Source organism: Bactrocera dorsalis, chromosome 3, assembly GCF_023373825.1.
Source record: "Bactrocera dorsalis isolate Fly_Bdor chromosome 3, ASM2337382v1, whole genome shotgun sequence".
Classification (NCBI taxonomy): Eukaryota; Metazoa; Arthropoda; class Insecta; order Diptera; family Tephritidae; genus Bactrocera; species Bactrocera dorsalis.
Genome location: NC_064305.1, coordinates 87779547 through 87792288, shown reverse-complemented (window position 1 = coordinate 87792288; position 12742 = coordinate 87779547). Strand labels below are relative to the sequence as shown.

At 37.5% G+C, this 12742-nt stretch overlaps 1 protein-coding gene across 2 annotated transcripts in view; it reads right to left on the bottom strand.

The window, feature by feature from the left end:
• Positions 1–12742, bottom strand: part of LOC105229709 (probable nuclear hormone receptor HR3) — a 79753-nt gene that overhangs the window by 9955 nt on the left and 57056 nt on the right. For both annotated transcript variants that reach the window (XM_019991581.3, XM_011210139.4), the window contains exon 2: positions 43–270. In XM_019991581.3, the coding sequence (XP_019847140.2) occupies positions 43–270 (228 nt within the window). The remainder of the gene's footprint in view (positions 1–42; positions 271–12742) is intronic.

The following is a 12742-nucleotide window of genomic DNA, read 5'->3' as shown; positions in this document are numbered from 1 at the left end:
TTTGGTTTTTATTTAGGTGGTGCGTGCCACACTCACACTTACCATCACGACTCATTCCCAATTGTAGGCACTTTTGCAGTCTACAGTATTGACACCGATTGCGATTGACACGGTCGACAACACATTGTTTATTGCGAGGACACTGATAATTCACTACAGAACTTTGTGACCGGCGAAAAAAACCTTTACAACCTTCACATGTTATAACGCCATAATGTACGCCAGATGACTTGTCGCCACAGACTTTGCATGGAATTATTTCAATTTGAGCTGTAATGGAAAGAGAAAGAAAAACATATATGAGATAATGTTAACTTGTGAATTTTAAAAATGTTATAGAATCTATTTGGCAGTTGATAGAGGATATTCACGATTATGTAAAAAGTTTGGTTAACCCTGTATGAGTATCCACAGTACAGTACGTAAAAAACCAAGCAACTACAATGCTCCTCTCAGACGTCGCTGGAGTTTACCAGCAGTGCTAAATTGAAAGACTGCAGAATTCATTGGTAGGTTCTGGTTAAGTTTTCACTACCGGTGAACTAACCAAGATTGGAGTATCTCTGCCCATATTTTTGTGAAAATAACACAATGCTTACAAAGAACAGCTGCATTTTCTTCTAAGGATAGATCATACAACCAATAATTGCGAGCATTTTTGACATACGATTTAAAGCAATACTCTTGCAATTTGGTACGTATCAAGTAAAAAAGCACCCAGAAATTGTAATTAAATTCCTCCGAGTAAATGATATTACAAAAAATGTATTTTGCTAAATTGGTTTATTGGACTGTCCTTAATTGCTATGCGTTGTGACATTGGATAAAAATGTCGAACAGAGAATTTGTCTAAAATTTCGAATTTCTAACCCGATTTCGTTAGCGGAATCATTGCAAATGTTTGAAAAAGCTTGAGGTGATTCAGTTTTGTCAAAAACATAAGCCACGAGTAGTATAAAGCCTTCAAAGACGATCGAGAGATCGTGTCTCGTTCTGGACATGCTTCGACCTCTTCAACTAAAGAAAATATAAAATGAGTGAAAGACACAGTATTCGAAAATCGTCAGTCAAGTGTTAGAAACCAGGGAAGAGATCTCGACATCCTTAAAGAGTCCGAATTTGATTTTGGTAAATATTTTGGGTAGGGTAAAAGTACTGTAAATAGGTATCTTTGTGCACGCTTGCTATCGGTCAACCACCGTGTTCACCAAAAGTGTCTCCGTGTGATTTTTCTTGTTCCCCAAACTGCCAAATTGCCGCTCCGTTGAAGTCGTTTTAAGTCGATTGAAGAAATGAAACAGAATTTTCTGAGGAGCTGAAGGCCGTTCCAAAAAAGTGCTAATAAGAAGCGTGGAAAAATCGTTGGTATAAGTGTGTTACGTCTTATGGGGATTACTTTGAAACCGATAAAATGCCATGTATAATTAAGAAGCGTGATGCACTGAGTCGATTTAGCCATGTTCGCCTGTTGGTCTGTCTGTATACATACGAACTAGTCCCTCAGTTTTTGAGATATCAATATAAAATTTTAACATTTTTTTTCTCCCAAAGAAGCTACTCATTAGTCGAAACTGCCGATATCGGACCACTATAATACATAGCTGTCATATAAACTGAGCGATCAAAATCGAGCTCTTATATGGACAATGTCTCTATAATGATATTTTTGCAAGAAATATGGCATATATTATTGAATAATTCAACGCTACAATCTCTGAACACATTGTTCACATCCGATAATTCTAGCATAAAGCTGTCATACAAACTGATCTATTACTATTATTATTGTTTAAAGCCTATCTTCACCAAATTTTGTATAGATTATGATCTAGGGCAAAACTACAATCTACGAACATACTTCACTTCATACCTTCAGTGTTAAAATGATCTCAATTGGCACTCACAGAAAGTTTTTTTGTAAAATTAACCACCATTAATCATCTTATATGTATATGTATTTTTCACATAATTTTTTGAATTTCATATATTTACAAACACACATTCGACATACTTTTTTAAGAATATTTTAAAACACTAAATTTAGCTCTTATATAAATTTTTGGTTATGCAAGTCTAAAAATTTTGTTATAAAAGTGTTTATACGATTTATTTAGTCTTAACAAAATTTGCACTCCACCCTAGACAAATTTTACTGGATTTACGAAAAGTTTTAACCGTACACTTGTATTCAAAATATTTTATACTCAATATAATCGATGGATCGTATCCAAAACAAATGTAAAGTGGCCCAAGCGACACTTAACTTGTTGATGCAGGTAATTAAAGCAGAAACCGAAGCCACACTACTTCCTCTGCTCGCATATTCTTTGTTGTGTTTTCGCAATGAAAAACTATGTCAAAGCTTTAAAACTTTTTGCCGCAAAACATTACAAATAATGACAAAAAAAAAACACTTTGCAAACACTAATGTGCGGCGACAGCTTAAAAATAGCAATACAATAGCAGCAACAACATAAGTCTTTGCACCTATGTACATACATACATACATATATACAAATTGCCTATGTATGAGTGTAAGCGTGAGCAATATTAGCATGCTTAAACCGAGTAATTAAAGCATAAATGTAGACATTAAAGCAACGACAAGACGATCGAAGAATTATCAAAGCAGCAACTACAACAACACAACGCTGTCAAAAGGGCAGCCGGGTGCCTAAGCTACGAGCAGGGTCGAAGCGCTTTATCAGGCATACATTTATACTAAACTTTTTTTATGATTTATTTACTTTGATTTGCTTTGCTGCCTCTTTATGACCTATGCCACCCCTAAGCAGAAGCGTCTTGCCGCTGCCGCCTCGACAATGTAATAAAACCGAGTGTATTACTCACTTCACCTCATCAAGGGGCGAGCGGCAGCTTGTCACGCACAGAACGGAACCTAATGTTTGCATACAACATACCTATACATACATACATACATACATACACATGTATGCACATAACAGTATTTACATAGAAATGTGTGTTTAGTGTTTATTTGTGAAATGACAAGTATTCGAGATGTCAATGAACTTTCTTTGGATTTATAACACACATCAAATATATTCTATTGTATTGTATTGGATAGTGTTGATATTGTTCTTGCTGTTATTGCCATTGTTGTTGTAGTTGAAATGTGCTGTACAGGCAAGACGCTCGGTGCTCGAACGCCATTTGGCGCGCACATAAATATTTCGAAACCATATGAAACGAAATGAATGAACAAATAAATGGCTATAGAATATTATGTGAGCTTTCGGAGCTTTCCGCTTTCAGCGCTCTCTGCTAAGCAGCAGTGTGAGCTTTGCTCTTCGTTTGCTAATTTACTCTTATTTTTTGCTCTTAAAGTCACACTCTTTAAAGCATAGTTTTAAATGTTTTGGCCTTTCCTGCAACTCTTTAAAGTTTTCTTGCGCCTTGTGTGTGGCTGTGTGCTTGAGCATAACTGAAGATTTGTGTGAATTACCGTAGCATTCGATGCATGTGTATGTGTGTGTGTTGTGTGCAGTCGCGCGCCATTCATAGTTGCAGTTCGGAAAATGTGAGCTTTCTGTTGTTGTGTTGTGTGTTGTGTTGTTGCACTGCAAGTGATTAGGCTATCGCTGGGGGTTGACTGCGCCAGCTTGACAAGCAGCAGCTTGTCTTAGAAGCGCGTTATGCAGTAATTTTTTTATTGCATCTGTTTTTACACAATTTTATATTCTTTTAATTACGATTTGATGCTTGCAAGCGCACATTAAAGTTGCCTGGGTTAAACGAATATTGTAAGTGAAGTAAGTAAAGATTAAATTGATAATTGCGATTTGCAAGAATTATCAGCTCATTGATCTTTTATGTTTTAATTGTTTTATGTGGCAATAAAGATTTCATTTTTATGGAACTAAGGATTTATTAAAAGTTTTGTGGATTGTTGAAAAACATTATTATTCACCTATATACACAACATCCAGACAAAATTTAATAAATGACGGATCATTTGCCTTAATGTAATCATTCAAGCAAATTTTTGGAAAATGTGGTTTGCAAGAAACCGAGTTTAATGATCAACTGTTTGAGAAAGACGATGAGACCAAAGATGAATTCTATGAGCGTTTATGGCACACCTATGGAGCTGCCCCCGCCACGATGTCAAAGTGGTGCTTGGCGACTTTAACGCTAGGGTGGGCAAAGAAGTTACCTTTGGTACAATGGTCGGTAAATTCAGCCTCCACGATGAAACATTTCCAAACTGATTGAGACTAATCAACTTCGGTGGGGCCCGAAATATGGTTATCTGTAATACTAGATTCCAGCACAAGAAAATTCATCAAGCTAACTGGTTGTCTTCGGATCGGAAACCAGATCGATCATGTTGTGATAGACAGAAGACACGTCTCCAGTGTTCTAGACGTGCGTACGCTCCGAGGTCCTAACATCGACTCGGACCATTATCTTGTAGCAGCCAAAATACGCACCCGTCTCTGTGCAGCAAAACACTCATGTCAACAAACAGACGGAAGGATTTTCGACTCGACTTGCACTCCTGTTCTCTGGGACCAGTAGTCCACAACTCGGTATAAGGAACTGTGGGACGGCATTTCAGGCTCCTTACGTTCAGCTGCAAACGAAACCATTGGTTTTCGGAAAAGGCAAAAGACCAGCCGGAGAAACTGCCTACCGCAAGGTTACCATCGACCGCAACACGTGAGGTATGGCATAGGTACCTACAGTTGAAGAGGGAAGCGAAAGACCGGAATGTGTGAGTATGATGAGCTGGACAAAATTCAACTAAAAGATGCGGCGAATAACAGAAGGTTTTAAGACCGGAGCATACTCTTGTAGAACCCCCACAGGTGATCTAGTGACTGATGTCTTGAGCATACTAAAATTGTGGAAGGAATACTTCTTCAACCTGCTGAATGGTAGTGAAAGTAGAACACCAGGAGATGGTGAACCCGATTCCACAATCGATGACGATGGAGCGGACGTTCTATTGCTCCCCCACGAAGAAGTTCGAATAGCAATTACCCATCTAAAGAACAACAAAGCGGCGGGGTTTCCAGCCGAGCTCTTTAAATAATCTTTAAAAATATGAGTGGATCCTTGTTTAGTCTAACAAGAACCATTTAATGTTTTTAACTTAACCTTTGGATAGTAGCACTGCAATCTGAAGAACAAAGGGTATTTCTCTTTTCAAGAAGTATTATGACCAAGTGATGACCTCAATGAGTAAAGAAGAGTCAGTTACATGTCTATGTTACAAATGTACTCGTATATCGGTACAGACAACTATTTTTCGAAACTACTTCACCACTTCAAGAAATCTTTTTGCAACTCGAAAACCATATTTCCAAAATTTACTAAATTCACAATACTTCAGTCGAGGCGGTATGAATAAATGTAAGTATATATGTATATGCCATCGGCTTGTTTTCCGTCATTTCAGAAATTATTATGTAAATAAATGTAATCTCTGTGTGTGTGTATGTTTTGCATGTAAGTGGCGTATAAATAATTTCGTAAAAAGCTGATCTCTTGCAGCTTCACAGTCTTACGAATTGTTTGCATGCGAAAAAGAATATACAAACTGTGTACATATGTATGTATGAATGTGCAGTGCATTTATGTGAATGCTTTTGTGCATGTGTGCGTGTTTTTTTGCAGAAACGCTTATCTCGTCGGCGTAGCGTGCAGTTGGCGTCTTAATCGCCGCTAGTGCCAGCGAGGGGTTAAGCCAAGTGGAGGAGGCATAGCCAGCGCGAGTCACCTTCTCGTATAAATAATAAAAACAATAACAAAAACAAACTAAAATAGACGCGAAAAAATGAATTAAAGCGAAACAAAAAATGCAAACGCAAATTTCGACGAAATAAAAAATCGTAGACTTGTGTGTGTGTGTGTATGTATGTAAGCAAGTGCAGGCAGTTTTGCATTTAGCTTTGCTTTTATGTACATATATTTGTGTGCATTTATTTGTATAAATGTAATATGTATATGTATGGATGGGTGTGTGTGTGTGCGGCAATCAACTCGCATGCATTTGACAAATTCAAGTGCTCCCCACCTGTGACTAGGCGTCACAAAAGGCAAAAATAAAATGAAATGAAAATATGAAATTATAAAAATAAAACTATTAAAAAATGCTTTTATTATTACTTTGGGTTTTTCTACATTTTTGTGCGTTTTGTTAAACATGCATGACGTGCGCCAATGATTGCCAAGTGCAATATTAACCAATAACACTTAATTGTGAAATATGTGGAAAAAAGTATTGCTGATAAACGAAAAGCAATAACAAGAAAAAATGTTAACTTCGGCTGCAACGAAGCTATAATACCCTTCACAGGTGCATTTCTTTAAGGGTTATAAAAAGATCTTGATTTATCTTGATTTCACTGCGTATGGCAACTTTATGCTATAGTGATCCAATCTGAACAATATATTAGGAGATTCTAAGAATCCACGTCAAATTTCGTGAAGATATCTTGATAAATTAAGAAGTTTTCGATATAAGGACTGCAGTTTGATCGGTCAGTTTGTATGACAGCTATGAGATATAGTGTGCCGCTTTCGGCGATTCGGATAAATGAGTAGCGTTTGTGAGAGAAAAAGACGCGAGCAAAATTTCAGATTAATATTGAGATTAATAGTACTGGAGATAAACGACTGCAACGATATCTATTGACAAAATACGAAAAGACTTTTTTGACTACCCCAAACCGGGGTTAGTTCGCGTATATGTACGTATACCTACATACGAACAGACAGATGGACATGTCTAAATCGACTAAGCTCATCACGCTGAGAAGTTATATATACATACATATATTATTTTATAGTCACTAACATATCCAACTGGGTATTACAGACTCCGTGGTAAACTTAACTTGCCCTGTTCAGGGTATCAGAAAAATACTTCTAAGTGTATATAACATGGGAGTCACCTCATTATACGAATGTACTCGTACATATGTTTATCAGCAGTTTTTTAATTTTGAATACAAATATAGCTTTTATAAACTGAATGTAAGCTGAATAGAGGCTTCATTTGCCTGAATGGATAGTATTAGAAAGTATCGCTGATTGAGGTCTCTTGTTCCACACTTTGTCGCTTTTGGCATCACAAAAGAAGTTCAGATTGTCGAAATATACGAACTCTCCGTAACGGAAATCAGCGCTGAAACATAACCTCATTCTCGATTTACCTTTATATAAGGACCTTCCCAGTATGGTGGTAGTCACATCTCAACAGGTCGGTGCTATGTTTAACTATTATGAAATTGCCAAAATATGGACAAGTCTTTACACCAGAATTTTCAGCTCAAAAACGGATTTGGTATAAGGATCCAGAAATTCCATAGTACAAATTATTTATATTATATATCTTACATAAAGTCCGAGGTTTTTAACATTTTAGACCACAGTTTTAAATAAAGCTTAGAAAATGTTCAATTTCTTGACAAGGTGCCACTTTTTAAGAAGAAAAAGATTATTTTAATCAAATGGTCAAAATGGCTTCCAAGAATGGAGCTTGCAGTTTAAATCTACATCTGATCACAATTTACTCGAATGGATCGATTTAAACTACAATCGCAAACCGAATCCCAAAAAGAATTTCATAGATTGGACCTTATTTTACCACTACTGGGTTTATAAATATGACGTCGAAACTGTCTAACAATTATGCTCCAAAAATGAGATGAAATCGGTTATATCAAAATTCGCTGAAGACACCGGAAGTCATATCAGCCTAGGCCTATAACTTGTATATGGAAAATTGGCATATTTGTATTGGCTCAAAAAAGCTTATTTTTAAAGATTTTTTTATTAAGATACATGAAAATGTGGGTTTTTTCAGTTCGGGTCAAATTTGATCAGATGTACATTTGTAATATATATTATGTATGTATGTATATATAACTATTAGACACCGTTCAAAGCAAAAAAGAGGTTATAATTCTGCATAAGATACATGAAAATATTTTTTTTGCAGTCCGGGTCAAATTTGATCAGATGTGTGTATGAACACATACATAACTATTAGATACAATTCGAAGCTTGTACTGTTATAAAAAAAGCAAAGAGTTAAAATTCTACTAAAGAGACATGAAAATGTGGGTTTTTTTCAGTTCGGGTCAAATTTGATCAGATGTACGTATGTATACTTATATAACTGTTAGGCAATATTCGGAGCTTGTAATGCCATAAAAAGGAACAAATAGTTATATTTCCACTTGTAACATAATATGGTGTAATTGAGACACTCAAAAATGCAAGAATTTATTGTTTATAGCTTACAAGTTGACTACTTTGGCATCCAGAAGATAATCAATATACTGAAAAAGTAAACTTTGCACTTGTCACAAATATTAAGTGTATACCATACATACTTACATACACGTGTAAGCAAAAGTACACTCATACATATGTATTTGTGTATGTCCATATAGCTTTTATCATTGTTAATTTATGCCTCGTAAAATTAAATGCAACGCGAACGTGGAAACTTCCAAGAAGTCGCCTGCCAGTTAAACTGTAAAAAAAATATTTGTTTTGGGCATTTTTTGCGCTTTATTATTGTTATTAAGTTTGCGTATTTTTTGGCAGCGAGCAGCAGGCCAAAATTTGTTGCCTTTGTCAGTGCTTCTGCTGTTGTTGTCGTTGCTTTTGTTGTTGCAACTACATTCCAATAACAGAATTTGCCAACAGAAATTTGTATGCGACGACAACGAGCAATAAAAAGCAATGTAAACAACAAAAATAACACACACACATACATACATGAGAGCATGTAAACACACGCACGCATTGGCACGCAAGCGATGCGACGTCGCTCGGAAGGTGCAACGAATGCATGCCACAGTACATTGTTGTTCTTTTGATGGCTTACATATACCATGTCAGAGGCATTTGTTGTTTTGCCGTGTTGTGTTGTTATTGTTGGCGCTGTCGTCGTTTTATTGCATTTTGAGCATAAAGCGGGTCTGTGGGCCGGTGCAACGCTGCAACGTTGAAATGCGAAAATAAAACAAAACCAGCAACAACAATAATGCAAAAACAAATACACCAATTCAACAGCGAAGACAAATGGGAAGTGACGGTGCGCGCGCGCGGCGAGTGCGGCGATAGGCGCGAACGATTGCACAAGCGACACGGCACAAGCACCGCCGCCAGCAGCAGTAGCGGCAGTTACAGTGATAATAACAACAAAAGCAAGAACAACAGCAGGCACTAAAGTCATACAGCCGCAAACAAACAAGTAGCAGCGTAGCGAAGACTAGTCGATGCAACAATAAAAGCAATAGCAGCAACAACACTGCGCAGCCCAGAGCCAGCCGCAGTCGCCACGTATGGCAAGCAGCAAAGCAACCAGCGCGAATCAACCATTCAAGCAGCCAGGCAGTCAGGCAGCCAGCCAACGCTGATGAATCGTTCGCTTTGAGCGCTTCGGATCGCATTCGTATTCGCAAAGCCGCTTCGTAAGTGGGTCAACGCGATGTGGGGTCATTGCACTGCAGAAAACACTTTGCAGTTAGCACGTCGCTGGCGCATAAGCACAGTGAGTACAAGCAAACAAACACACACACACACACATGCATACGCGCCTACAAACAGAATAGTTGCTTGCATGTGGCTCCAACACGAGTAGGCGACCGCAGCAACATCAACAACAGAAACTCACACATACACACACACACACGTGAGAGCGCGTAGTTGCGCCTCGCTTGCAGGCCATTAGCGGCTCCACTACATCATTTTAATCGACGGCGCCGTTGACGTTCACGCCGGCGTCTGCTTACGCGAGAACTCGGCGCACCTCGTACACATATTGGCGCTGTGCGCTCCCTTAGTTTGTGGCAGCAATGGCTCCATTGGCTCTTCGTCGCTCTTAAAGCGTGCGTTTTGCTCTCGCCAACAGTATTGGCGCTCGCCGGCAGCGCCTAACAATTGCAGGCGTCTGTTCTATACGGTTGCAGGCTGCGACGCTGCCACAACTATTCTCCGCTATTTATTCAATTTCTATTCAGCTTTTGTGCGCTATTCATTATCGGCTGTGCGCTTGTATATGCTTCTAATGAAGTTCTCACATGTATGTGTGGCAGTGTATGTGTGTGTGCAGCAACTATTTTGGTATTTGACTTTGCTGTCTGGTTTGGTTCGGTTCGGTTTAGCTGTGTCTAACTCCTTCTTCGTAATTCTAACTCCGCAACAACAATAACTCATATTTAATCACAAGTAATACATTGATGACAGACACATGTTAAAGGCAGATAGCTGAGCTTGTGTGTGTGTGAGTGGATATATAAATATGTAAGTATGAATGTATGCAGTTATGAATGTGGCTTTGTAGCGGCATTAGCATCAGTGTGTTATTGGGTCCAACGTACGCTTCCAGATGTGGCAAAGGCGATAGCTGCGCGCTGCTTTTCAAGTCGCCAAAGAATTTATTTTTCTAGCAATAATTGCATGTGTATACATACATATGTATGTATGTACGTGTGTTCCATTGCATGTAAGCACGTACAACCCACAATCGTGTGCCTCGTCCACAGTGTGTACGAATCTTCCCGATTCCCTCGCTTGCTCTTAAACATTTGTCACTCATGTCGTTGCTAATGTCAGCGCTGTTGCTGATTTTCAATTATTCTTGACAATAGCCGCCTTTCTAATCATCTGGCTGTGAAGCGATTGGCCCAAAGTTATGTTATGTTTGCGTGTTATTTTTAAAATAATTTCATTTTGCGTCTTCTGCGTTTAACTTAATTCTAAATTAGCGCAGATCACTTCAAATTAGAAAACACATTTTTCAGTTCTCGGTGCAACAATCATTTTCTATGTTTTTTTAGACTTAACTAGAATTAAGTGTTATTAAATTAGAAGTTTCTTAATCTCAAGCTGCATATGTCAAGTTGTTGCCAATTTGGTTAGGATAACTTGTAAATTACATGTGTATGTCTTATCGGTTTCATAACTTCAAAGCCAATCATTTTCTATCCTAAATAATTACTTCTTAAGCTTACTAATGGCGTTGTATCTGGGATAATAAAATTAGTAATACTAGAAGGTATCTAAATTACTCAATTCAATTTATATTTCTGTGAAAGCAGAGGATAACGTCTATCTATCGGGAGATCGTTGAAAACAAAGTGAAAGACATGATGCTTGAAAAGCATCGGATAAGTATAACAGAGATGGCAAGAGAGTTCGACATCTCCCGCGAGTCATTTGGAATTATTTTGGGGGATATTTGGGGTTTCGATAGTGTTTTTGCTCGACTCGTCCTCATTAAGCTGAATTTTTTCCAAAAAGTACACCATAAACAGGTCTCTTTGGACATGCTTTATCGTGCGAATTCTGATAAATTCCGGAAAGCATTATAACTGCCAATGGGACATGAGTTTGATATTCAAATGAGTTATCAATCATTGGAATAGAGGGAAAAAAAATGAGATGAAACCAAAAAACCACGCCAAAGCCGCTTAAAAATCAAGGTGATACTGATTATTTTTTCGATATTCGTAGTTTTTTGCATCATGAATATTTTCCGGAGGACCAGAGACCAGGCCATCAATAAGGAGTTCTATTTGGTCGTATTGGGACATCTGCGTGAGAACATCCGTTGAAAACAACCGGAATTGTAGAAGAACAATTCATGGATTTTACATGATGATAATGCACTATCGCATCAAGCCCCGATTGTAACCGAATTTAAAACCAAAAACTCAATAATGAATGCCATTGATCAATCACCGTATTCAATAGATTTGGCTCCGTGTGATTTTTTCTTGTTCTCCAAACTGAAATTGCCGCTTCGTGGAGCCCGTTTTCAGTCGATCGAAGAAATAAAACAAAATGCGCTGAAGAAGCTGAAAGCCATACCAAAAAGTGCTAATGAAAAGTGCTCGAGGTTCGTTGGCATAAGTGTAGATGTATACAATATATAGATGTAGGGATTACTTTGAAGGCGTAAAAATAAACATTGATGAATATTTTCGGGTACTTTTGTGACACAATATGTTATAATATCATTGAAGAAAAGGAGGAAGGTCTGCTTTGTTCAACATTTCACTACAATCAACACCGGGTTTTCTCTTTACGATCCTGTATATGATATACATGCATATCTCTTATGTTCTCTGTAGAACATTCATTAACAGTGAGCTTACTTCTCTATTAAAAAGTAGCACTATATGTTTGAAGAACCTAAATTAATCATTAACAAAAAACCCAGCGCGCATCTGGTCGAAAGATTTTTCAAAAGTCCTGTATTTGTATGGCACAAATACATATACACTTGTATGAGAGATTTACGGTTTGATATACATATGTTATAATATTACGATTACTAAGATGAGTGCTATACAATTGGAAGATTAGACTGTCATAAAAAATATGCGGTTAGAATAGTCAGAGTGCTTTTTACTAACATTATAATTACGCTCAGAAGTTATTAGGGTTATTAAAGCGTATTTCTGACCGGAACTTAAACGGATTTGTAGCCTTCGAATCACTATGAGAATCGTTAGGTACCGTTGTCTGATACCATCAACTCTCACAGTCATGAATTTAAAGAGTGATTTATACAATAAGCATAATTTAAACTCCCGAAAATTACTTTTAGGCAAATTAATATCTGCTTTAAAGATTATTTAAAGAGAGTATATTGATGCTATTGTTGAATAAATACTCCCATATATTTAAGGTGGTTTCTAAGCTTCCTGGCTTATGAATTTGGATTCAGGAAGTAGGGTATTGTTTTTAT